Genomic DNA, 26,996 nt, shown 5'->3' with positions numbered 1-26,996 from the left:
AACCTGGTCACTTACAATTGCCTTTTATTTGTTTGTCTTCAGGAGGCAATTGTGAAAATCATGAAGATGCGCAAGCGAATCACCAATGCCCAACTGCAGACAGAGCTAGTGGAAATTTTGAAGAACATGTTCCTGCCTTCGAAGAAAATGATCAAGGAGCAGATTGAGTGGCTCATAGAGCACAAGTACATGCGTAGGGACGAAGAGAACATCAACGAGTTCATCTACATGGCCTGATCCAGCCACATGCGCCGGCGCAGTGGTTTCCGAACAGTGCGCGCACACGCTCGTATGGACCAGTCGAGTGCTGCGGAAGTTCGCCCGGTTTTTATCCAACTGTTGCCCCCTTCTAAGTCTAGGCTTCAGGGCAACTCGTCAATCACAGCGGCGGCCATCTTGCCAAGGAACGCTGTATACTGTTTTCATAGGAAAGTTGTTTTACATGAAAAGCTTTTTTTTTTTTTTTTTGAGGATGTGATGACACTGGTTAGACTCATTCATCTGTAGTGCTGGAATTTCATGTTGGAAGTGAGCCAATTCATTGTTTTACATATTTTGGTTGAACTCATCTGATCAAGTGCGAGAATGCCACACAACGTGAACAAAGTTGCCTGTTTTGTCTCACCTTTTCTGAAGGGTGGTTAGATACTTTGCTAAAGTAACGATACTACTTTCAGTGCTCGCGTCTGTTGCGAACAGATTTGAGTATTTTTTCAAATGTTTCGAGAGTTACTTTTCTGAACACTTGGAAAAGCGGCGACACATGGAAGCATTCGGCATTGTACAATGTTGGGCTTTGATGGTACTGGAGCCGACTTGATCTGTACAGTTGCTGGAACAGAAACGTTCAGTTTTCACTGGCATGCCCTCTTCCGCAGGCACAGACGGCAAATGTGCATGCTTACCCAACGACAGCTGCAAGCCATTCAAGAATCTGTAGGTTATGTGTTGCTAAGCAACATAGTGGGAGTTCTCTAGAATTATGTACTGAATGTTGTGTTCAAAAGGTAGCCCAGTATAAATGCCTCGTCTTGGTAAACTGCTCACTTGATTGCATTCAAATTTTGCTTGGAGCTGGCATTGGATGGTGCTTTGTTTTATACCACATTTGAATACCGTACCTGCATTGTCCACAATAAGTTAAAAGTACAAATTATCCGTGTTGATACCACATGAAAAAGTAATTATACTACTGAAAGGAGTTGCAGGCAACGTGGAATGTGGTGTAGTTTATTCTTCAGGGCAGCAGGTGGCACCGCTGATAACACACGTTTAATCTGGCATTGCCACATGACGTGCACTTCCGATTTATTTTGGAGGTGCTAGTACCGAATCTAAACATAATAAGCAAAACATTCACTGCCACTTCACCATAAAATTTGAGCACAATCAATGGTCAGTTTAGCCAGAAAAGAAACTTGTACAGGGGGCATTCTTGTCAACCCGTTTAGTACAACCTGGCGCTAATGAAGTTTTTTGTCCGAGTAAACACTCTGTTATCTGAAATATTGCTGTGATTTGTGCATTGATGCCGTGATTTTGCACGAAAAAAAGAAAGTCTTTCAAATGTAGGGTAAACCAGTAGAAACGCAGATCAGTTGAAATTGGCCAGACAGCAATTTGCATCACAAGTAGTTGGTGCCTCGCCATGTGTAGATTCTGAAGGTTTAAAACATGGTTTGCTGTGACAAATGATAAAACGTGTTAGTACCTATCCTTTTTGCAGCAAATATTTTTGTCAGGACGTGCAGACCTGCTACAACAGCATGATGCCCAAGCAATTGCAATGATAACTCGACATAGCTTTTGTACATATTTATTTATTACAGCTACTAGGCCTTTACCAAAAGAAACGAGCCTTATTTTGTCTGATCGTGTTCGAACAGTAGGCCTGTATGGGGGAAAGAAAAAAAGGAGGGCGGGGGGCGCATAGTAAACGACGACTCAGTTCATGGGTGGAAGTCTGTAAATATGTTTTACATGTGAATAAACAACTTTGGAACAACACACCGGGAGCCTCTATCGTCATTTTCCGAGTGCTACGCACTCCACGACGGGTCACAAAAGCAGGCTGCAGATATTTCCGGTGACGGTGTTGTAGCAGTCGAGTCACGCGAACAGAAGCACGCACACGTTTCAAGTCGACGACTGCCTGTAGTTCTTGGTCTCCAGGATCTTTTTCCCGCACATAGCGCAGATGCCTTTCTTGTAGGCGCACCCCTGGCAGTAGTTGGACCCAACCTGGTGCACCTTCTGGCGACAAATACGGCATTCGGCGAATTTCCCATAAGGCGTGAATCTGGCCTTCTTCGCTGTCAGCGCCTTGTTTTCGTTGATCATCCTGCCACCACCTTCTGTTGTGTTCCGAGCTCCGGCTTTCCACGGGTCCGGGGTGATGACTTTTCCGAGCTTCTTCTCGCACTTCTCACACACCATTTTTGCCAAGCTAGGCAACCGTAACCTGTTAAGAATGTTAAATACAGCACGTCAACGCTACTCAACAGCTGTAAGGAACGGATAAAGCTTGTAGTTCGCTGAATAGCGCTGTAACGTAAGCTGGATCGTTTTGGCTTGACCCTACTTGGCCACTTAGCCACTTGGCCAGTGACTTGGCTTCGTCGTTAAAATTCCATTGAAAGCCTCTTATGAAGAAAAACATGCAGGAACAGTTCTGAACACCGTGGTTCTGAACATGTTCTGAGTAACGAAGTTTTGCATAGGCTTTAAAATTTTAGCGTTCCGTTCCAAATATCTCAAAGGCCATGCTTTTGCAGTACTGCGACTGCACAAAAATTAATGACATCATGCGCGCCTTTTTTGTTTTAAACATTACGTTAATATTAAATACTTTTGCACAAAAAACAAAATTATTTATCTATACTGAAGCTTTGCTCTCGTATGTCATTCATGTAGATTATATTTTAGGGGTGTATTTTTTTATGTGATCGCGGCACGTTAATATCCGATAGGCGGCGATGCGTTTTGTTGGGGGATCTCGCGGTTGGCGCGCTTTGTAGTTTGCGCACATTTTCATGCTGATTTGCCGGCGCTGTTTTATAAGGTTTGTTTAGTTTTCCATTGAAACTCTTTAAAAGAAGAACAACTTTCGCTAGATCATTACGTAATGAAGCTACCTAACTCAGCAATTGTTGCGCTGCGTGTGTTTTGCGATAGAAACTTCGCGCACTTTCGATCCGGCGGTATTGGCAAGTGGCTACTGTTCCTGCATATTTGTTCTTGCAATGTTGGAGAGGTTAGCCGCGGCCATAGATATGGCCACGAAACGTTATTTTCCCCGGAAATTTGCCTTCCTTTTGCAGGAATGAAGTGCCATGTACCGGAAATATCCTGGCACAATCGAGATCCCATCTTGAGCATCGACTTCCAGCCGTCAAATGACAAATGTCGAAGGCTGGCCAGCTGTGGTACAGACACGCATATCATGGTACGTTTATCGTTCTAAGCCGGAGTAACTTGTTCCTTTTCTCGCGTTACTAATAACCGCTTGTCGCGCAAACGTGTACAGCCTCACTGCAACCCCTCCCTTGTTTTTTTTAAATACTTTTGGGAAAGCGTAACTCCCATGTATTCGTTTCTGGATAACTTGAATGTTTGCGTAGGCGTCGCGTTTTGTCACGGATTATGTATCTGGGGTCGTCTTTATTTCTATTGCTCAGCCGTAGTTTATTACGTTTTAGCCGGTTCACGTAATTTCGCTTGCAATCGAGATATCATTCACGTTTGGATTGTGATAAGATGATCTGAGTTTGCTCACCTTCAGCACCGAGGAATAACTGCCGTTTCTCTCATTCTTTCGTTCTCACCCTCTATCTTATCTCACATTGTTTACTAAACAGCATATCAATTGACTGTTGTTTGTTACTGTTCCTTCTGGTACTTAGATATGGTTCATAATAGTGCACCACAATGGGGAATGCAGCCTTGAATTTCGCTCCGACCTGAACAGGCATACCAAGACCGTCAACGCTGTACGATTCTCAAATAATGGTAAGCAGGCGCACTCTCCTCGCTCCCATTAGACTACACAATGGCTGATTCTGATGTGAGTTCTCATTTTTATGTTGGTTCTATTTCCGACCCTTCAGGCGAACTACTTGCATCAGGAGATGATGGTGAGTTCACTGTTTTTTGTTCATTTGTTTCTGAATTGGTGGACCTGTTGCAGACTATGGAGAAAGGAATTAAACAGAAGAGATTGCAAGAACACTTTGTCGTCCTAGTGTCTTGAAAGCAGGACGTGTCTTTTCTATAACACACGTTTCTGCCTGGATGTTAAAGCAAAGCTTTCTTTGGTCCTTCCCTTCCACTTTGTGCGGACGGCCGTATGGCCATCTAAACTGGGCCAATCTCTGAAGCTTTGCAATCAAAGGTGGCGACTTGGTGGACTGATCCCAGTACCAGTGTGCCACCATAATGGTTTTAATGTGGTTGTAATGCGAGCCAATCCTGAAGCCAGTGCAGCTGGCACCTGTATACAGCACCCATATCATTAACCAATAGAGCACTTCCAGGCTATTTGTATTAGGAAGAACAGCCCTAATGTCTGCACCGAATATTCATCAGACTGTCATCCCTTGAGCTGCAACATGTACTTGGACCATGGAATAATGCTGCCAGTGTATCTCATGCAATGAAGACACTCTTAAGCTTCCTTAGAGGCACTGGTCACATTGAGGGTCTTTAATTGGTTGAGTTTTAGGGCGTTTCTTCACTTTTCATCATATCCATCTGGAGTAGCAAACTAGGGGCGTCACTATGCAAACCTCTCCAGGATTGTCTAAACAGCCCCCCCCCCCCCCTCTCTCTCTCTCTCTCTCTCTCTCCCTCTCTCTCTCTCTCTCTCTCTCTATATATATATATATATATATATATATATATATATATATATATATATATATATATATATATATATATATATATATATATATATATCTTTCATCAGTGGTATATCTTAGGTCAAACGGGAAGCTATAGCTCCACTTTGACATTCATTCTCCGATCGTTTCGGCCTCCTTGTTTGCACTAAATTATTCGTATGAAAACTTGCATTGAGCTAGCCAGCCTTGCTCTGCCTCAACACTCCGTCTACGAATGCACTTTGTGGATTCCATGACAGATGCAAATGTTATCATCTGGAAACAAGTGGACAAAAACCCCGGTGACGTGTTCGATGAAACAATAGAAAACAAGGAACACTGGGTTGCGCAGAAAGTGCTGAGGTGAGACGAGCACACACAAGAAAACGTCGTATCTAAGCTTCTTTTACGCTTAATCTTTCTTTCGTAACATCAGGGGACACATCGATGACGTCTGTGACGTCTGCTGGTCGCCCGATAATATGTACCTGCTGTCCGGGTCAGTGGACAACTCTGCCATCATCTGGAACATTGAAAAAGGTATGTTTATCTCATGTACTTCAGTAATATTGTGGCATTATTGTAGTGGTTGGATATCCTGATTGAGACAAGCTGAGTTGTATGCTGCCAGTTAAAACGTTCCTTTAAGCGAATTCTTTGTTTTTATTTTAAGGGGTGGCAAACTTTTTTGATAAGAAAGAAATGGTTTATATTCTCATGACTTGAGACTCATTGTTGCTAAATTATATTCCCACCATGCTACAAGATGAGTTATCACTGGGAATGCTTGTACAAGAAAGAGTGGCACTAGCTGGCATGACCACTTTCTCTGGCACGATGTGGCTTGCTGAACCATGTAGCATTTAGTGTAAGATAATGTGCTCATAAATCTTGTTCGACATGATGTAGCAGTCATATGAAAAAACCTATTCAAGAACTGGGTAGTATATGTGTAAAGGGTTGCAATGGCAATAATGGTTTCTTGGAAGTTAGTATAAGAAAGAAAAGGTTAGTATGCCAGCACAACTGCTGAAGCTGACGATGTTCACTTTACTCCGACACTAATCACATGCGTCCATGTACGATCAACTCAAATGTCCATACAATTTAATTACACATGTCACAGGTTAATCACATCATGTTGCCATGCACCACATGGCGGCTTTTTTTGGTGCTTTAGGTAGAGTACTATGTCACACTTTAGCAAAATGTTGTGTTCAGATTCATATTGGCTAATAAGCTTCTACTATTATTTGCAGGAAAGAAGGTATCTCTGCTGAACGAAAACAAAGGCTTCGTCCAAGGCGTTGCATGGGACCCCCGAGACACCTATTTCACCACCCTCAGTTCTGACCGGTAACTGTTTCTTGGTGTTATGCTTTTTCAGTGTAAAGGATCTTGTGTGACACCACGCAGGCAGATATAGCCACATGACATATTGGGATGAAGTTGGGCCCAGGTTCATTTTAAAACAGACTTGGCACTCTGTGTTCTTGCATGCATAACACAGACTAAACACAAGAAAACTACAGTTTGTTGTCTCAAACAGCTGGGTGCACGTAATTGTGTGCAATTGTCCTACTTGCTCGCACCGCCTGCGAAGAGACATCACCAAAAGATGGCCTGTAGGCCATCTTTGGGTGAAATGGTCTTGGACATTGACGTTCGCTCTAGGGACAATTGGCGCCATGCTGGAACTCAGCTGAGGCAGCAAGACTGGAAGACAGGACAGTACGCTGCTGGAACACCAAGCTGCAGATGTCAGCTTGCAAACATTTAGCCATCCATCATAGATGACGGCAGCAGGTCAGTAGGACAGCTGGCCATGGACTTGAGAATCGCCAATCAGCAAGCGGCCGTTCGAGGAGATGCTGTTGCTCACTTTCCCGCAAGGCACACTGCTCTCCCACGGCCACAGATGCATTGTCGCCTTCGCGGTGAACAAACATCATCATAGCACACATCAAAATCGTCAAGTGCGTGCAGGTAATGCTTCATGCAGGAACTGAAATACCTTGTGGAACAGATTGCTCACACAAGTTCAGTAAATAGAAAGCACACAACGGGGGCCTGCATGTGGATAAACTTATACTAGTCGTAAATTTATAAGTTTACAGTGCAGACAAAATTATGATGTGCTTTCATTCCGTGTCTCGGCACTCCTGAAAAATAGTTCCTGAAAAGTTTTCACAGGCCCGAAGAGGAGGTGCCGCTGTAGTTCAGCAAAACTGAACATGCTGTAGTCGCGCACCGTGTGCACCAACAGCTAATTTGACAGGTGTGCTTATGAAAAAAAAAGGAATATTAAAGAAAAGAAAACAGCTCAGACACTTACACAGCAATACCTTGTGCTTGAATAGTGCTATATTTGGAAAAGTATTATCCTGACTTGTAAAAAAGTAACTGCTTACCAGCACCCTTCCCCAAAGAGAATTAGAACAGGTACAGGTTGCAGCCCTGAAGGTATGCTGCACTGGGAGGCCAGGTTAATCTATTCATTTTTTACTTAGTAGCTAATTTAGTTTTCTTATATTTTTGTTAGCTAAAAGGCATCACAATCGACTAGGGAGGTCCTTGAAGCAAATGAGATCAGTTGCTTACGAACATCATGCTACTATTGGCAGTGAATAATACAGAGTTACAGTATCTGGGCATAACTGATGGGAGTGACGTGATACGATCACATAGCGGTTTCATTTTTTTCATGTCTGTTTTTTATTTCTATCTCTTTTTCATATATATCGGCTCTTTGTGAACGCTGAAGTTGTTTGGTGCAAGCACTGTGTGCGTCCTCTTCTCCTGTTTCTGTACTGTGTTGTACTGTTAAAAATTCAAAGTAGTACCCAGTTAGCCTTTCCTCAGACATGTGTAATGCTTTGAGCTCATGAACAAACAGAACGTCCCTCTACCCCAAATGAGGTGAAAGGAATTTGCAACGTGACAGCAGCTGGGCAAGGCAAATACGTTGCTGTGAATAACAAGGAAGAGGGAGAACCAGATGCAGTGATTTACTGATGAGCGTACACTTGTGAGGAGCTCTCGCATCTACTTTCTTGAGCTGTCACTGATAGTAGAAACTTGTTGTAACATGCAGATATTTACAAGTTCTGTGTTTTCTTTTCTGCAGGGCACTACGTATATTCAGGGTCAGCAACAAGAAGGTCGCCTACAAGATACACAAGGCAGTTGTACCACACGAAGGGCTGAGCGATAAGGTAATTGAGATACAGTGCATGAAATGTATGGTTGCTGGCTGTGCATTGTTTGAAATTTGCACGATTACTGAATGAAGGCTCAAAAGTAAAATGTTGAGTCAAACTTGGCTTGTAAAATAAAGTTCTGGAAAAGCAAATTGTGACGTTTAAGAGTAAAAACTTGACATGTCCAGAAAAGCAATGTAAAAGGAAAACGTGGTTGGTAGTGCATTATTCCGGTTCCTGAAACAACACCCCATGATGTGTAGGACAGTGTGGCCAAACAATGTTGTCAATTGTTTGAAGTATGTTAGGCTGGGCTCAAAAATAAGTGACAACATGTCTAGACACTTTCATAGCCTCTTCCTGTACCAAAAGGAAAATCTGACAAAATTTGTGCATTCAAATTTCGATGTTTTATAGTTATGGTAGTTTAGCGCAAATTAATCACAGACACAAAAAAAGAAACAGAGTGGACAAGTACGAGCACTAGTAACAACTATTTATGAACATGCCACCGACCGATAGTTGTACAATTTGACACCGTGACATAAGGCTCGACTGTATCAAAAAGTGGCTTGCATGAATTTGTATTCAGATGAGTGCAAGCTTATTGAAGCTTTCCTAACTCAAATAGAGGCATTCCTTTCGATAAAAAATGTATCCAAAGCCAACCAAGATGTGCAACTTTTGCTGCTGCCTGGGATCTTTGTTTCCTGAAGTTGTGATTCACAACCACATGCAGAAGTGTGTGCGACTAAATGTGTGTCTTTCTTTTTTTTTTTTTTTTTTTTTTTTTCTTTTAGACCAAGCTCACTGTAATGTACTGTATCATAATGTAGTCAGTCCTCCTGAAATTCTGATGTCACTGGCAGTTTGGATAGGGTGTGACAGTCAAGAAGGGAAATGTGTTCTTTATTTTGACCATTACAGTCCTACCTAGATATAACAAACTTGGATATATGCAAGATAAAATCTTGGCCGCAGCAGCCACATTTCAATAGGGCCGAAATGCAAGAACACCTGTGTGCATTGGGTGCACATTAAAGAATCTCGGGTGGTCAAAATTAATTTGGAGTACCCATTTATGACGTGCCTCATAATTAGATCATGTTCTTGGCACATAGAACTCCAGAATTTGATTAGGTAATTTCATTAAACATGGATATATAAGAAGGTAAATCTAAAATTTGGTTGGCCACACATTAATTCAGTGACTATTCTGCTGCTATAATGAAAACAAAAATGCAATATATCCAAGACAGTATTTAGAAAGATTGGTGGCACTTTGTAGATGATCACAAGGAAGAAGACAGGACAGGCGCAATACACAGGTCTTCTTCCTTGTGATCGTCTACAAAGCGCAACCAATCTTTCCAAATACAATGAACCAGCTTGCCCAACAATGCATTCTGCTAAACAAAACGGTATTGTTTGTGTGAAAGCAAATAAATGTTTGCTCAAGATATCTATTGCAGCAAATATGTCGAATAGTGAGCAGGAGCAACGTGATGCAGTACATTTTGATTGTGCATGCACATCTTGACCAGCAGCTTGATTTGACTGGCTCACAGACAGCAAACCAACATGCCGACCTCTTATGGTTGCACTGTTCACATATGTTCATACTAACGACAGTGTGAACTACGTGTTTATAATTTAGCATTGCTCAAATGCAACTTGTTGGCATGGCTACATGACCATCAAAATCTACAGGAGGCCTTTTTCTGGCCTGTCAGGGCCATCACACTTGCGTTTTATTTGTGCAAACTTGATTACATTTTTTTATCATAGTAGTTGCACACTTTGAGGTAATAGTTCTGCGGAAACCCGCAAGATGGAGAGAAGTAATGAATAAAGGGAAACTCGTGTGAAATTGCTACAAACGGGTGGATGTCTGAGTTTCCCTTTATTCATTAGCTGCGCACTTGTAACAAATATCAGATGTAAAAAAATTATTTTCGTGCCACATGCAATTTCATTTTAATGAAGTTCAGCTGCATGAAAATGTCTGAGAAGGACATATGCAGTGGTGCTTCAAAATGATCAACCATTCTAGTCTGAATCATTGCATGCTTTTAGCGTCCATGCAGTATGTCCTGTCCGTGCATGCTGAAATGAATGTCGCCATAATGACACCAAAATAACCTGACGAAGTATTTTAAGTGCTTTTATTTGCTTTGGCTGTCGTATGCCGTTTTTATGCGCTCTCATTAGTGCCTGTCATTCTTTCTTTCTCCGTCATCATTCTTTGTATCCTTCCTGGAAAGCAGACAGGCATTGTTCCTCTTCCAGTTGCAACTGCCAGCCTGTTCCTTCTGCCTCTTCTCTAATAGGGTCTGAGACTTCTCTTCATGCCTAGTGAAAATTTTAAAAAATACTAAATTGCAAATCTGATCATTTTAGCAAGATCTGTGTGCTTCCATTGAGTGTGCAGACCAACTTGCTTTTTAAGCACGAACTACTCATACGCACAATGAACCAACGTTTTAATTGCATCGCGAAAATCAAACGGCGCAAAGGAACAGAAGACAACAGACTTGGACAACATGGCTGCTGTGATGTTATTGCACTGGCAAGATATAAATAGATAAGCGTACAATGGCACATGGTGCATGCAACATATTCTAGACGCATCTGTTGCGTAAAGTGAATTTGCTGGCCTTTCTCGCCAGGCTAAACCTGCCTGTTGCTACAACCCACCACCAGCACCACCATAGGTGCATCGGCAACAAACAAGGCAGAATTTTTGCCAATGTGGTATGCCTCGACTTGTTCCCGGGTTACCTGGTTCTTATTTCTAAACGGAACCCTGGTTTCCTAAAGCAGGGCATTGCAATCGCAACATCTACAATGCGTGGCCAGATTTGATCATTTGTAGACATTACGTGGCTATGTTTGGACTGTATCCTGCAGCCACATGTGATGCATTACAGGAAACCTCACCAACAGCAAGTATTGACTTTTGGGCAAGTTGGATTGACATTTCGTCAACTTTCTAGCGCCAGTAAGGTGCAGACAACAGCGAGCAACACTACATGCAGCAGACGTCCATTAATTTGACTCCGGTTAATTAGATTTTTTCTGTTAGTTCGATCCCAACTGATGGTTCAGGCCGGTGCCCATGTATTTCTGTGGGCCCAGACATTCGTTATTTCGAACCTAAAATTGGCCAGTCAACGCGCACTCGCTTGATCACTATGGTGACCCCAATAGCAACCTCTTTAGTAAAAATGTCAGTCTCGGCAGAGCTTAGGGGACAGTGAATGCATTGAATAGTACATGTCATCACCCTTCGGAAACGAAACGCCTATTTCCAGCCAGCCGTAGGAAGATTTTTCAAGCAATAACCCTAGCTTGCAATGGCCGATCATGGGATTGACGTGGTTCAAAAGTGCATTCTTCTTTTTTTCTTCTTTTTTTTAAGGCAATTGGGTCGTAAATTGCCTGCACGTTGCAATAACTAAAACTGCCTTTGCAGCATTCGTATGCTGTACCGCATAACACAGATGTACTGCGGCGAAGCTGACATAAAAAAAAAAGGGCGGCAAAGCTTTAAGAAATTAACTACCATTGCGCAACACATCCTTCTTTTTAAAAATTGAGTCCGTGTTAGATTTCCACTTTGTTTAGGAGCTTCAATGTAAATTCTACATTAGTTTTCTACTTTGGACAGAGGCCTGTTAAACTCCGGTGATTACTGCCAAATGAATTGGCAGTTTGTTTTAGCATTTTTTATGCATATTATTTATTTAGACCTGCCAGCTCATTCAATGAATTTTGTCAGTCTTGTCGGGGTCGAATTAACGGAAGTCTACTGTACTCTGTCTCGCTCTTGCCTGCATCATATTACCATAAGAAAGTTCATGTTGCCTTGCCGAAAGAGAGGAAGCTTGAGAAAACCGATGTAGGTGCCGTTGCATTTGAAAGACGGCTGTACTTGCCGTTAATGTACATTAATATGTAGCTGGTGCGTACTGTTTCATTTTAACCTGTGCATTCGTGGAGCACTCTTTGTTGTTCTGGTCCAAACAGAACCTAAGTTCGTGGTATCTCTTCCTTTCTTCATTAGGACAAAGGAACTAGGTTGTTTTACGATGACACACTAAAATCCTTTTGTCGGCGGTTGGCATTCTCCCCTGATGGCGAACTGCTGGTTGCACCCTGTGGCATCATTGAGCAGGACAGCGGCAGAGTGGTTAACACGGTCTACGTCTTTGCTCGGAGCGATCTGTCTGAGTGAGTTTTACTTGCAACTTGCCTGCCTACAGGAGTGCTTTGCTAGTACTCGCTGCAGGATTTTGGAACACTGGGACTGGGATCCAAACTCATAAAGTGAAAATTTTGATTATGTAATTGGGACGTTGGAAGCAGACAAGTTGATGTATTATGCACATTGCTCTGAATTTTAACAATAACTTGTGGACAAGACTTCTGAAAAACTCCATGTAAATGATAACCATTTCATGCAAACTGTAAAGTAATGCATCTAATTTGTCTTTTTTTAAACACCTTAATAGCCACAGTTTGGTGGTAGTGTGATATCTGTGCTTGCTGCAGTGCTAAAAAACTTTTAATAATTAGTGCATTGGTGTTTTTAAGGTTTTTGAGATTTTCAGCAATAAAAAAAAAGAAATTGGGAGCCTAAATAAAATTCCTATCAACAGTCACTGGAGCACAACTTTCTTTTAAACTTACCAAGTTTCATTGAAATATGTTAAGCCATTTCTCAGTATCATGATATCTCCGTGTTTCACATGCCGTTTAACTGCTAAACTTAAATTGACCTCAAACTAAGGTCGAAGGCTTAGTTCCCAGACGTCGTGGCCACATTTTGATGGGGGTGGAATGCAAAAAATGCTGATGTGCTGTGCTTATGGTGCACTTTAAATAATTACATGTGTTCAAAATTAATCCGAAGAATCCGAAGCCATTCACTGTGGCACCCCTCAAAACCGACTGTGTAGTTTTGGGGAGTTAAACCCAATAATTAAATTTTTTAAGTTGGCCTCAAGCTGGGGCTTACTGTTTATGTAGCTAGTTGTACATTAATTCCCATGATAGTGGAGGATGACTTGATATGCAAATCATCTTACTCTAGTTTGCATGTGTTAATCTTGAGCAGCATAATACAACATCTTTTCATTTCAGAAGTGTCTTGTAGCTGCATTGAAAGCATAGGAAATGTCTGTCCACTACCACCGCTTCTCATGGCTTGAGAAAGATAAGAAATACAAGCACAGGCGCATAAACGGATACATTTTTTCCACAGTGTTAGCGGTAGATAATTTTCGGCATTGAGCATTGTTTTGTTGTTCTGGGCTCAACAAGCTCAATGTTTCCTGCAGCTCCCTGAAGAGTTGTGGGAGAGTGTTCCTTGACCATTGCCTGTCGTGATTGAAATGTTTACATAGATGTGGTTCAAGAGCTTGGGGAATAGTAAATTTGTTTTTTTTTACGTGCGAAGTCTGTGCCTCAGTAACGACAATGACTCTAGATACTGCAAGAATTCAGCACATTTTTTAATCAACTAGTGTTAATTGCACAGCCAGTAAAAATTCAAACAAACATTTCTGCATTCTTGCAGCAGCAGAGTAATGTACTTAATTAAAATAGTGCTGAAAGGTAAAATGAAAAGAACTCACCATGACAACCTGAAGAGAAAAAATTATAGTTTACCCCATTACAATACAAAAGAAAGCCATTCTTGCCATGAAAAAAAGAACATTGTAAGTGAGAAAGGACGCAAAAACAAAAATATGGGTGGCGACGGGCTGCCTTGAAGTTCCCACGTCTGTTCGAGCCTAGTTAATATTTAATCAGGGGATTGACTGCTGTACATTGTATTCTAAAAGAGACTAAGTCTGAACTTGGCAAGTATCAATAACATTTACTGAGTCGCAACAGCCCAAATACGAAAAAAAAAAAATTTGAAATTCGTGATGTCGCATTGACGTAGTGGCACTGGTGTTTTGGTGTTAAAATGGGGAAAAATTAGAGAGAGAGAGAGAGACTAACATTGACCTTTGTTATTGTTTTAATCAACCTGGTACCGGAAAGTTAATGAAATAGCAATGTTAAAGAATAATTAGAATAATTTGTCAGTCTAAAACTGATTTAATGCTTCTTCTACACGCCCCTTTAATGACCTGAAGCTATCATTACTACTGGAAGTTTTTCATAGAATTGCTGTCACTGTTACACTTGCTGACGAGTTTGTAAGTGCTCCAGTATTGTGCGTGGCATCTTGCAGGCCGGCCTACTACTTGCCTGTCGGGGAGAAGCCGAGCTTGGTGATACGCTTCTGTCCGGTTTTCTTCAAGCTGCAGATGCCCGGCGCAAACGACGGTAAGTCTGAAGGGAGTCCAGTGCAGGGGCCACCTCAGCCTGCAGCCTCCCTAACAAAACCTCCTCCACCCTAACAAAGTGACGCGTTTCCTACTGTAATTACTAGAACTCACAATTACAAGAAGGAACTCTGGCACTGCGATTGTTCAGTTACCATGGGAACGATGGTTAGTTCGCGAAAACATCCGTGCGCTTATATTTGGGCGCACGTTAAAGAACCCCAGGTGGCCCAAATTTCTGGAGTCCCCCACTACGGCGCGCCTCATAATTAGGTTGTAGTTTTGCCACGTAAAAGCCTTTTTTTTTTTTAATGGTTAGTTCATACATTTGTCTGATCTTTGTGCTTGTGACTTCAGACGCCCTTGCGACTTTGTCCACTACATTTTTTTCTGCCTCCGATGGGCTAAATTTTGAAGCAGTTTTCTTTTTATAAATCCAGTAGGCAGTAAGACTCTGTAAACATGCTTTGAATTGTTGCATTTATAACGCTATATTGTATAAATTTATCCATTTGCAAAATCATAAAGCCGTTTGAAGCCAGGGTGAAGTTCAGGCAAATTTGTTTACGTACCCTAATTCCCAAGCTGATTGAACAGCCATGCTTACAGCTTCTGTAGGCAGAAGTGCCAGAGTTCCCTATTAATTTTTATAGAAACTTCTGTGGGAGCAGATGCATGGTTGAATAAAAGCACATGTGTCCTACTGGAAGTATCTTTTAAAGGTGCGGAGTAAGGCGAGGGATTGACTTGCCATTCAAGGGTAATACCTCTGCTTTCTGCTGTCTGTTTCTGTGATGTTGGCTTAAAATTGAAGCTGTCCTTGATTTCAATAAATGCGGGTTGTAAACATTGGAATGTTGACAAAGACTTTGCCTCGGTGTTGCTTATAGATGGAACTAGCAAGGAAGAAGTAGAGGAGCCACTAATCAGGTAATGTGGATTCATGTCACACCTTGATGCCCTTGTTACCTTTGTTGATCGGCTCATGATTCTCGTGTTTCCATGCAGCTTGCCGTACCGGATGGTGTTTGCAGTGGCCACGCAGAAAGCCATATTATTGTACGATACCCAGCACAGCGCGCCTTTTGCCCACATCTCAAACATTCATTACACAAGGCTCAGCGATTTGACTTGGTATGTCCCATCACATTGGCTCTTTAATTGCAACTGGCTTCTGCATAAATAGAGGTAATTAGTGAGAGCAGCTCTTGCGGCTAAAGCACTGGCTCGTTCACACGGGGGTAACATTTCAGGGAGTATTTTGCTTAATGTTATGTTTGGGTGGAGTACTTGCCCATTCCAATCAGAAATTGGAATCTGTCCGACCATGATCTATGGCAACAAGCAAATTCAAATTCTTGCAGTCTTTGTTCACTGTGGCTTGCATATTTCCGGTTGCCCCCCCCCCCCCCCCCCCATGGATGCAAGCACGCGAGAGCTGCGTCGCCTTTGCCTGACGCTTGTGCGCATGTGCGAGTTGCAAGAGAAAAATCTAGGGACTGCGCCTAGGTACTACGAAGGAGGACATACTTCACTTCATTTGTCCCTAGCCGATAGCAGTCTGCACTATGCAAGAACTGGCGCCCAAATTTTGTTCAAACGGGCTTAAATTTATCTAAGTGGAGAAAGGCATCTGAAGTCAAAATAGGCTATTTCATAAATATAAGGAATGTTCTAAAAGTAAGTTTTAAGCTTTGTCATTTATTTTCACACGGAAACTTTATTGCCAAAAAATGTACACCATGGCATCATGAACTATGGTCTTCTGCTACTCTCTCTTCTTCCGTGCTCTGCACATGCGTCATTCTTCCTCTGCTAATGCTCCTTCCGTCGTTGAACCAGCAACAGGCATCGCTTCATATGGCGATGTACAATATGATGTACAATGTGATGATGATATTGTATGATGTTCAATATTCTCTTTTTAAAAAATGCCGAAACTTACTTTTGGAACGTCTCTCATATTTTGCCGCAAGAAATAGTTCAATGCGTTCAGCAGAAGCAGAGTTATTAGCAGTCCAACACAGCTTCTGCTGTGCTTCACTTCTTTCTTCAATGCCTTGCACTGTGAAGGCTACGGTGGAGTGGGGCGTGCCCACAACGTTTTGCCTTCTAAATGTTACCGTATTTACTCGAGTCTAACCCGCACCTTTTTTCCGATAAAACAAGCCCAAAAATTACACGCGTGTTAGAATCGAGTAAGACCCTAAGTCTGCGTTACGATATCGCCACTGGCATTTCAAAATGCCGCTTTGCACACGCTGTAAGCCTAGCTGCCGTAGCTTCCTCTGTGTGCTGTAGTATGTGTGCTTAGGTTAGTACGCTGTCCGTCGTCCCGTTTTCTGCATTTGCTCTGTCAGCATGGAAGTGGCGACTGCGAAGATACACGATGCCGCAATTAAAAGGAAAGTGATCATGTGTGTGGAGATGGACGGAAATGGGCTGCATCATGGGCCTTCGGAGTTCCCGAAACTTGCGTGCAAGTCAGAAAGGGCGTTCTACTCCGGTAGCTGCTGCGTGTGGCACGGCCGCGTGGCCGCTATCTTGAAATCGATTTGCGGTGGAGACAGAGTCCACCCATCTGGGCACATCGTGCTGCATTCTCGTCGCTTAGTTCGCATCGAAGCGAGAGGCTGCACAAAGCTCAATTCACTCGTTCCTGCTACAGCACATCCTCACTCGAGCATTTTGATAAGAGTTTCCGCGGTCACTGAAATGAGACGTGTTCATGTTTGCTTGTGCACACTTCACGCTATGCTTGTTAGTTAGTAAGCAAATGTTTAAAAGTTTATACGGACAATAGAACTACTACTATCCTTACTTTTCATATAGCTGTCTACTAATTTGCTATCGCAATCGATGCTTCGCCTTTCGGGCAAAACTGCGACTTTTTATATTTATCGCAACTTAAGGGTTAAGGTTTAAGAGCTGAAAAGTGGCCGGTACAGAGTCTGTAATGGGGAAGCATACAAAAGAACAAATTTACAGTAACAATATGTTGTCAAGGTGTTTATTGACAGAGTACACAAAGAGTGAGAGGTCGAACTCGGTGCGGTAGTCAAAACCCTGCGAGCAGTCAGAACTGCCCTCATGTGTAAAGCGCTGGTGATGCACCTGACTGCCTGGCACTTCTTCGTTACAATGTCATTATTCATTGGTCTGCGGCCTCTGTAGTGGTATTTAAGATTTGAAAAACTGTGGGAAATTGTGTGGTTCGGGATTCAGCATTTCGGAGGACTTTTTTGCCTATGGTGCAGTCTATCCGTAAGAAACCTTGGGCAAGTACCAAAGTAAATACAGTCAAACCCCGCTACAACGAATGCCGCTTCAACGAAATTTCCGGTACAACGAATAATTCTCAGTTCCCCGTCAGCTGCCCATAGGAGTGAATGCATAAATATCCTCACCACAACAAACACTTTTTCTTATGCCGTTCCGCTTCAACGAAATCTGACGAAGTAATTCCAGGCTCGAAATTTAATTTGTCTTGCAGGAAACGCAATTTCGAACATTTTGCACATAAAAAGGCGTCTACAAAGTTATCATCACGTGTTGGAACCACAAGAAACTGCCGCTGATGACCGAGCATGGGGGCCACCATTGCTCGATGGCGATTGGCTTGAAACTTTTTAGCTGCAGAGAATCCAAAGCCGAAGCTCAGTCGTCTCGTCAGTCCTTGCTGCATCTCGACGCCGTCGGTGCGTAGTTAGCGCTAGTGCAATAGGCAGTTCGTGTTGTGCACATGTAGCGGTGTTCGATTTGCTCAGAGAAGCCATTCTGTTTTAGCGTGCTTTTCGACATGGCACCGCCATGTTGAAAGTTTTTATCCTTGGAGGATAAAGCTCGGATCCTGGCCGAAGTTGCAAGTGGCCAGAAGAAAGGCGACATTGCAGAAAAGTTTGGTATTTCTCCCAGTTCGCTGTCCACCATTTTGAAGTCCAAAGAGGCAATAGCCCAAGCTCTTGCATCAGGCACATCAGCCAAACAGAAGAACCGGACGCCGTCGGCACACGAAGACCTCGACAAGGCTATGTACACATGGTTTTCGAGACGAGGGTGAAGAACATGCCCATCGGTGAAAACGCCGTGCAGCAGAATTACGCTTGCATGCTGGGAATTGACGATTTTAAGGCGAGCACAGGCTGGCTCAGCAGCTACTCGCCGAATGTGAAAATCGCGTCGTGATGCTCCTGGGAAGAAAAGGGAAGCAGTGGACACTGCTTGACTTTTGGAAATAAAAGTTTGTGGTTTACCAGTTCAGGTTTTTTTTGTGAATTTCACAACAAAATTTTTGCTTCTACAAATTTTTTCTCATGCAACGTCAATTTCGTTGTAGTGAGACTCGACTGTACACCAGGAAAGACGTGAGAGCTTATTCATGATTAATTATCCGTGGTAGAATTGCGTAGCTCGGCTAGGGACAGACGGGCCTAAATGTGTCCTTCTCTGCAGTACCTAAGTGCAGTCCCCAGCTTTTTCTCTTGCAACTCGCGCATGTGCACAAGGGTCGGGAAAACACAGCATATCTCTCGCATATCTGTAGTATTCACAGTACAGAAACACACCTGTGCTTTGTTCAAGAAAACTATGCATATTCATTTTGAGCAATGGCTTGAGAATTAAAATTATCTGTTTGACACTAATACTTCCCAGCTGTGCAAAAATGGCAATACAACAAGAAAGATTTGTAGAAGTTGGCATGTGTCATGGCCTTAAAAACTGTTGGAAAAGGAACTGCTGTACACAATTCCACCATAAGAGCGTCATTGTTTAATAGGAAAAGAAGGTTCATGTGTTTCTTACAATATCTTGACACTCATGACTGGTGCCAGAAGTGGAAGTATGAAGGTTTGTACTGAGTTACCTCACGGAAAGAATTTGTTTGGAGCTGGAGCAGGAAGTTATGTGGAGCGATCTCTTAGGCAGAGATTGGCCAGGGAAGTCAACATGAGAACACTGATTCTGAGACTGCAGCAGCCCCAAGAATTGTGTGTTGATCAGTTTAAATATACAGTAGAATCTCGTTGATACGTTCCCCTTACATATGTTTTCCCAGGGTCTATGTTTGCAATCGAGAACACAAAAATTGGCCCAATAGAGTTACGCTCATTTTTAACTGTTCATACACGCCCGGAAAATAAGATTTTTCAGCGCCAACATTCAGTATGTCGCAAAACTGCAATCGTATTATACATTTTCTGGCCGCTAGATCCCATGCAAACAAGAAAAATGTGCAAGCCGTATGCGATCGAGAACAGTTTATAGCCACCCGCCATGGCAGCTTCACCGCAATACTCGCGCGCCTGTCTCACGTGATAACGCCGGCGTGCACTCAGTTTTTCATTTCGGTACCAGCAAATCTCCAGGGTCGTCGCGCGCGGCATTCACAGCTAGCCCCGCGAATCCTGTTGCGATGAGCATTTTCGCCTATTTGTTTCTTAGCACGCAACACCATCAAAAGCGTAGCACATGCTTTTAATAGGCGATAACCGAAACGCGTCTGTTTCGTGCTGTGGACTGCGATCGTATACATTTTCCGGCTGCTAAATTCCACGGGAGCAAGAAAAGGCGCACACAGTTTCTTATTCCAGTACCAGTAAATCTCGCCCCGGGTCTTCGCATGCCGCATTCACAGCTATCGCCGCCAAACCTATTGCGATAAGCATCTTCACCTATCTTATTTACAGTGTGTGGTGCGTAATAGCGTACTGCATGTTTTAGTAGGCGATAGTTCAAATGCACTGCCATGCCCTGCTGATTGCATTTCGCTTAGGCAGCATTCGACGTTGCCTGCCAGCTCTGTTTCGTTTCGGTTTCCTGTCCCCCTCTTAAAGCACCACACAATAGGAAAACAGCAAAACGTGCCTCGGCCGCTGCAGCACCACCAGCTTGACGTGTGTCGGCGCCTCATGCCGCAACAATTCGCGTGAGACTTTGCATTACATAGATGTCAACAATAGTTGAGTCTGACAATTTTTGTTTGTTACTTCAGATCGTACATTTTCCCAGTTAGCACGTTTTTGTCGCTGTTTTTCCCAAAACGTATGAACGAGGTTCTGCTGTAATTTCATCATGCAGCAGCCTTTATTAAAATTTTTGTGCCCCCTAACAGTGTATGCAACTATATCAAGGTCATTTCTCGTTCATCAAGTGAATGTTGAAGCTCGCCATTGCTTCACTTCATAATGAAGCCGAGGGTCTCATTTTTATTCAAAACAGTTTCACATTTGATGCTCAAAATTTAAGAATGAATTTACTACTTAGATTTCTTTCACTGTTTTCAGTGGTTTTCGCTCTAATAATTTCTTAAGAAGTTTTATTATGCTCAAGCTTTTTTTTACGTAAGCTTCACAAGTACTGTGGCATTTAACACTTGAGAGAATCTAGCCTTCATTACTCCCCACCAAATGCAGCCCTCGTCCAAATTTTGGGTCTGGTTTACTGATGGCAATTCTTGTTCCAGGTCTTCCGACGGCAGGGTGTTGGCTGCTTCATCAACTGATGGATACTGCTCCCTAATCACGTTTGGCGAGACGGAGCTGGGCGAGGTCTACGAGGGTTCCTTCCCATTTAAGGAAATTGTAGAAAACAACAGGTATGTGCATTGGCTTGCATAAAGTTTGTTGTAGACACTGAACTGCTGCGTCAAATCAAACAGTATAATACATACATGCATGGCTGACTGGGGCAGTGAGTGGCCAAATTTGAGGTTGCGGGCCCATGCAAGAAGTCTTTCTTGCTAACGTTGTGGCCTCAAAGCTTTTGTTAGTGATGATACATAACTGTAGACTTTAGCAAGCAGTCCTTGAGCTTTCGCAACTTACTGTCGTGGGCTCAAACTGAAATTTATGGGGCCTAAACATGCACTGCATGTAGCATGCACACTCAATGGGCAACTCTGGCTATTTTTTCAAGGTGAATGGGTGGGTCTCAACGGGATTTCTATGAAGTGTCCTGTGTGGCACTCTAATCATCTCTGCCAAATGGTTCAAGTGAAAGTTATTTAGTTTCACTTAAATTTAATTTTAAATGCTCCCAACTCGTACCTGTGAATACAGTAAAACCTCGTTCATGCGGTTTGGAAAAAACCGGGAGAAAAGACTTACTAACCAAGAAAATGTACGATCCAAAGTAACTAAAAAAATTTTAACTCAACTGTTGTTGACATCTACATAATGCAAAGCCTCGCGCGGATCGTTGTGTCACAAGACGCTGACGCGCATCGAGCTGGTGGTGCTCCAGCAGCCCAAGACGCATTTTGTTGTTTTCCCGTTGCATGTTGTTTTAAGAGGGGGACGGGAAACAAACAAAATCAAGCTGGTAAGCGACGGCGGGTGCCACCGAAGCGAAACACGATGCCCATATCGTGCCGCCTGCAGCAGGGAACGGCGATACATTTTGATTATTGCCTAGTACTAAAAGTGTGCAGTACATTACCAATGGGCCCACACACAGATAGTTGAAAATGTGTATCGCAATAGGTTTGGCTGCAATAGCTGTGAACGCGGCGTGCGACGATCCGGGTGGAGATTTGCTGGTACTGGAATAACATATTGTGCGCACCGTCATTTTCACGTGAGACGCTGAGCATACTGTTCTCTTTCACACGCACCTCGCACCTTTTCTTGTTCACTTGGGCTCTAGCGGCCCGAAAACGTGTACAATTGCAGTCTGCAGCAGGAAACGGCGGCACATTTCGGTTATCACCTATTAAAAGCATGCGCTACTCATCTGACAGCACCATGCGCTGTGAAAGAGATAGGCAAAGGTGCTTATCACAATAGGATTGGCAGTGACAGCTGTGAATGCCACGTGCGGTGACCCTGGCGAAGATTTGCTGGTACTAAAATGAGAAACTGAGTGCGCGCCGGTATCTTCAGGAGAGACGGGCAGGTGACTATTGCGATGAAGCTGCTGCAGCGGCCAGCTAAGCAGTCATTTTGTGCAAGCTCCAGTGCTGTGAAGACCATTCTTTGGCCTGTAGGCATAGAGTATTTTAGCATAACATTACCGACTGCCGCCAACAGCTTGATATTTGCCACCACCGTTCAGCAAGTTTACCAGCATGACACTTTCGTGATCCCCATCCAATAATCCATGCCAAATAGATAATTATATAGCACTAAATGATGAGCAATCAAATGGTTTCAGTAACTTATGCCATTAATCTATTCTGAGTATCGAAATAATAAGTTGTGACAAATCACACGCATATAACATTGACTCATGGGTTAATGGAATAGCGCAGGGTATGGAACAGCTTCTTTGATTTCCTTAAAATGTTTATATTTGGGCTTCATGGAAGCTTTTGAGCTGGAAAAGCCGAACTATGGTGGGGGGTTAATATGGCAAATCAGTTGAGTGGAAGCTCACAAAGTGGAGGTAGGTGCATTTTATGGTAGGTGCTTGGCAAGAGTGCTAACGCTACATGAAACAGCTGTCCGAGTTACCCAGCTTGTAGTTTCGGTACTTTTTTTAATTATGTAACATGGCACTGCATTTCCGAGTTTCTAAGCAAATTGACTCACGTTTGTGTTTTAGGAAAATCTTTGCTCACTTGTCCTAATATAGTATAGAGTTGAGAGAGTTGCCCTTTGAGACAGCAGCTGTATCTCATCGAATGATTGCTTGTGAGGGAACATGGTGATACTCAAGCAAGTAAGAGATTTGCAGCTTATCAGTGGTAATAATGTTTTATGTTCATTTTGCAGTTTATAGTACACTGAAAGTTTGAGTGATGTTAACTTAGCTGCTGCTGCACCTGTGTTACCGCGCCAAGTAGTACAGCAGCATTTGACAGTGCTTTTAGTTGCTCAGATCGAACGCTGAACCTACGCAGTTTCCATGTGTGACGGTTTCGCGTTTGCCTAGACACGAAAAGGAAAAGCCGCAAAATAAGTAAATCTTTACACTCAGTTGTGTGTTGTCTTATTTAACTTTCGCTAATAAGGTGTTCATGTTTTCTCTTCCTCAACCTAATCTAACGTGGATTAAAATGTGGAACTCTTTTCAGAAGCGCTTCTATTTGTGCACGCTTTCCCTCCGTAGCTTTCTGTTCATTGCCACAGAAAGTTGTTCATGAATATAGTAGTTGTTTAGTTAATGTTATTGCTGCACTAAGATATGTCTTTTGTACTTATTCAAAGCACTTGAAAACATGGAACACCACGATTCATATTCTTTCCTGCTCTAATGAAAAAAAAATCGCACTTGCCATGCACCAGTAAGCCAGTGACTTTCACAGAAACATTCATCTCTGCTTTGTATTTGAAAAATTAGGTTATACTCTGGGCCAGCACAATGTAAAGATTCTGTTCCAATTCTTTTCATTTTCGCACTTCGCCCGTGGTCCAAGCAGTGCTCCGCCTACTTTGTCGCCGTGATCATCCAATCATGAGCAGTGGATGATAAAAGAATACTTATAACGACCACATTTAACTGCATTTACAATTTTCCGGTCCTGCCTGTTGAAACTGAACCCATATACAGTAAAACCTCGTTAAACCGTACCCGCTTAAACAGTAGTTACGTTTTAAAAGTAGTAAAGTCAAATCCCCGACTCAGCGGCCATTGAACAAAAGGTATTTTGTATCCGCATAAACTGTACAAGCTTATTACATACGTATCGGTTAACACAAAGTGTTTCCACTTTTCATCACAATATCACGGTGGTATGTTGGCCCGGCAGAACAACAAGCCTCAGAGATCGGAATGGTCTCCAGGCGCAAACACAGAGGGCGCTTGAAAGGCTGAAGTCACATCAACACACAACATTATTTTGCCCCATACCAGAGTCTGAGAGCGTTGTGGCCCTTGTTGTCAACTGGCTCTTTATTCTATAATGTTGTTGCGTCATGTAATCTAGGACAAAAACTGGGTGCTCAGCATAGAAGAAAAATTGGACATCGTTCTTGCTATCAAACGGGGCACGAAGAAGTCTGTGCTGGCACGCGAGAGGTCTCTAGTTGACTACGGTGTGTGGCATTTGTAATGCGAAGTTGCTCGGCAGTGCTGCTGCGACTGCGAAAATACGACGGCTACGAGGTTAGACTTTTTGAGGTTCAACTTTTCGACATTATTGCCTCTCTCATTGCCGAAGTCTCGCCTAACGGCAATGATGAGGACGACACGAACAGCAAAAGTATGGGAGATTCAGGCCCAAGAGCAGTTGAAGATGCTGCGCGTTACGTCGGCCTTATGCAGGTGTTCGCTGAGAAGTGGAGGGGGCTCACAGAAAAGCTGGCTCGTCACTTAAGTGAGTTTAAGGGCGCTGTCATCACTGCTAGCCCACCGCAGTATCAAATGAAAATAAGATTTATGTCTTGCAAAGTGAATAAATACTGCATTGCTGCGCTTTCATTTGGTTAAACAGTACTACCGTGTAGTACATACTTTTTCCGAGCTCTGGCCAACTACGGTTTAACAAGGTTTCACTGTATAACAAACGTTTTCAACGGCGGTGTACTGTTACATTGAACACTTCAAAAATAATCCTGATAAAAGGAGGTCGCACACGAAGTTTTGAAGCACGGAATCGCCACCGAACTGGGCGCACGGCAGCGCGCCCCCCACTCCAGTCTAATAGCAACCAAGGTACAATTGCCAAGATGAGTGAGCGCCCCGGGCGCATTTCAGAAGTCGCAGGGAAAGTCGGCCGCTTTCAGCCATGGTAGGGCAGTCGTGCTTCAAGGCATGTCTCCAGCATGCTTCAGGGCGAGGCAGAACAGTGGCAGTGACCTCTGTGACAGCGCGCACTGGTGCTATCACAGAGGCCACGATGACGGCACACTTTAGTTTTTGGGCACTTGTCCGTGCGGCGCCACATGCAATCACGGAGGTCATGATTAGCAGCACTCATGTTCAGAGTCAGCGGTCGTTACTACGCCATTATTGGAAGATCGTGGTTTTTCCATGTTTCTTTTAAATCGATGACAAGGGCATTCTACCTTTTCAAACTTCGTACTTTTTTGACCAAAGCGACATAGAAAATGTAACTTCATGCCTATCAGTGCGCATGCAGCTGACGTTGAAGCCGTAACGCCACGACCTTAGCAAAATGGCGGCATGCCATAGCAATTTCTGCTTCCTGCCAACTAGAATGCTTCGCTGTCATATTCGGAATCCACTCATGTCCTGCTGATGTTAAAACGTATAGTAAGCTTTGAAGAAACAATAGCGGCGGCTGTGCTTGTGGTTTCAAAATGGCAAGTGATCGGAACTGGCTGGGCTAGAACATGCCGCATTGGATTCTTTAGGTCGGGTTTTCAACGAAAACCGCGAACTAGATGCACGAAAGTGCCAGGAACAAAAAACAAGACGCTAAATATAGAATTTTCGGACCAAACTTTTGTTGAATCGTAAGTGCCACAGCCAGCTTCAGTGTCGCTAATTTTTGTGCATTTTGAAGGGTAAGTCCACATATAACGAACTATTGATACAAGGGCCACTTTTCATGTAACTATCATATTTGTTATAGACGAATTCAACTGTATTTTGAAGTGAAAGGCATTGCTACATTATACCGGTCCCAATTCATACTGCATTGTAGTGTTCAAATTGGCACCCCAGACATGTGTCTTATTTTTAATTGCAGTGACTCCCCATCTGGATCAAAAAGCAATTCTCCTTCAGAACCTAAAAATGTTCCACCAAAAAAGAGAGACATATTTAGAAATAACAAAAGGAAAAGTGCCAGTTTCAAGATAACAGAAGTCTCAGCAAGGGTTAGTACCAGCCCTCGGACCAGAAAGACGCCAGCCGACGTTATTGTCATCGACGACGAAGAAGATGCTAGAAGTGGCAGGAAAAGCTCCAGTCAGTCTAACGGAGACAGTGAAATGGGGCTGGAAGACAAGAAATGCAATGGAGTTGCATTTGAGGAATGCCCGCTGACGAGGAGAGACAATAGTGAACAGAAATATGGGGCAGATTTGGAAAATGCAGCAACCAGCAAAGACAAAGCGCTCCATCAAAAAGACAGCGGTGGTAGTGGCGACTTGGCAAGCACGTGCACCAAAAACAAACTAGTGTCCGAGGTTGCAAGTGGGACTAAGATGGACTTGGGAGATTCCAAACAGGAATCACAGGACAAAGTTCAGCAGTCTGTGGAAGTTTGTAAAAGGGACACTGCACCTCAAGTTGTGAATGACCACTCAAGTGGTCAGGATTGTGAAATGGCAGCCTCCAACAACAGCGAGGACAAAAAGCAATCTCCAGAATCGAGCGGTGCCAAGCCAGAATCGGGGAAGTCTGCGGATCTTCCAAAGAAAGCACCTCGACGGGTTCAACTGGTTACACTCTGTACAAAGAAATTGTGACACCCTAGCCAACAATGAAGGTGAAGTTGCAAGTGGAAGCCCAACATGGGAATGACAACTGGCCAGAGATGCGCACTTGGACAGCACTGAGCGCAAGCCGAAAGAGCAGACATTCCTGTATTGATTTTTCACTTGCAATTCATTGTATATGACACTGTAAGTTAAATTTTAGCAACATTGTGTAGCACTGCCGATTACCTTGCATGTTAAGTCACACAATTTCCTTGTAATAAATATATTTTGGCCATCTCTCTAGTATGT

General features: G+C 43.2%; 3 protein-coding genes across 3 annotated transcripts in view; 2 read left to right on the top strand and 1 right to left on the bottom strand.

The window, feature by feature from the left end:
* The window catches only part of Cul5 (cullin 5), a 33,531-nt gene extending 31,522 nt beyond the window's left edge, over positions 1-2,009 (top strand). Inside the window, exon 16 of the mRNA XM_075695947.1 lies at positions 43-2,009. Coding sequence (XP_075552062.1) covers positions 43-237 — 195 coding nt within the window. The 3' untranslated portion in view covers positions 238-2,009. The remainder of the gene's footprint in view (positions 1-42) is intronic.
* On the bottom strand, positions 1,801-2,584 carry LOC142585301 (cysteine-rich PDZ-binding protein). The gene has a single exon (XM_075695951.1). It carries the CDS (start codon positions 2,434-2,436, stop codon positions 2,137-2,139), a length of 300 nt encoding a protein of 99 aa, XP_075552066.1. The 5' UTR covers positions 2,437-2,584; the 3' UTR covers positions 1,801-2,136.
* A 368-nt stretch (positions 2,585-2,952) lies between these two features.
* Caf1-105 (chromatin assembly factor 1, p105 subunit) lies at positions 2,953-26,990 on the top strand. The gene is made up of 14 exons (XM_075695949.1): positions 2,953-3,061; positions 3,321-3,445; positions 3,903-4,008; positions 4,107-4,133; positions 5,138-5,240; positions 5,314-5,417; positions 6,137-6,233; positions 8,005-8,092; positions 12,144-12,310; positions 14,325-14,419; positions 15,309-15,348; positions 15,427-15,552; positions 20,882-21,013; positions 26,012-26,990. Exons 2-14 carry the CDS (start codon positions 3,323-3,325, stop codon positions 26,733-26,735), a joined length of 1,932 nt encoding a protein of 643 aa, XP_075552064.1. The 5' UTR covers positions 2,953-3,061; positions 3,321-3,322; the 3' UTR covers positions 26,736-26,990.
* Positions 26,991-26,996: the final 6 nt, after the last annotated feature.

Source organism: Dermacentor variabilis, chromosome 6 (assembly GCF_050947875.1).
Source record: "Dermacentor variabilis isolate Ectoservices chromosome 6, ASM5094787v1, whole genome shotgun sequence".
NCBI lineage: Eukaryota > Metazoa > Arthropoda > Arachnida > Ixodida > Ixodidae > Dermacentor > Dermacentor variabilis.
This window is presented reverse-complemented; position numbering and strand designations above follow the sequence as displayed.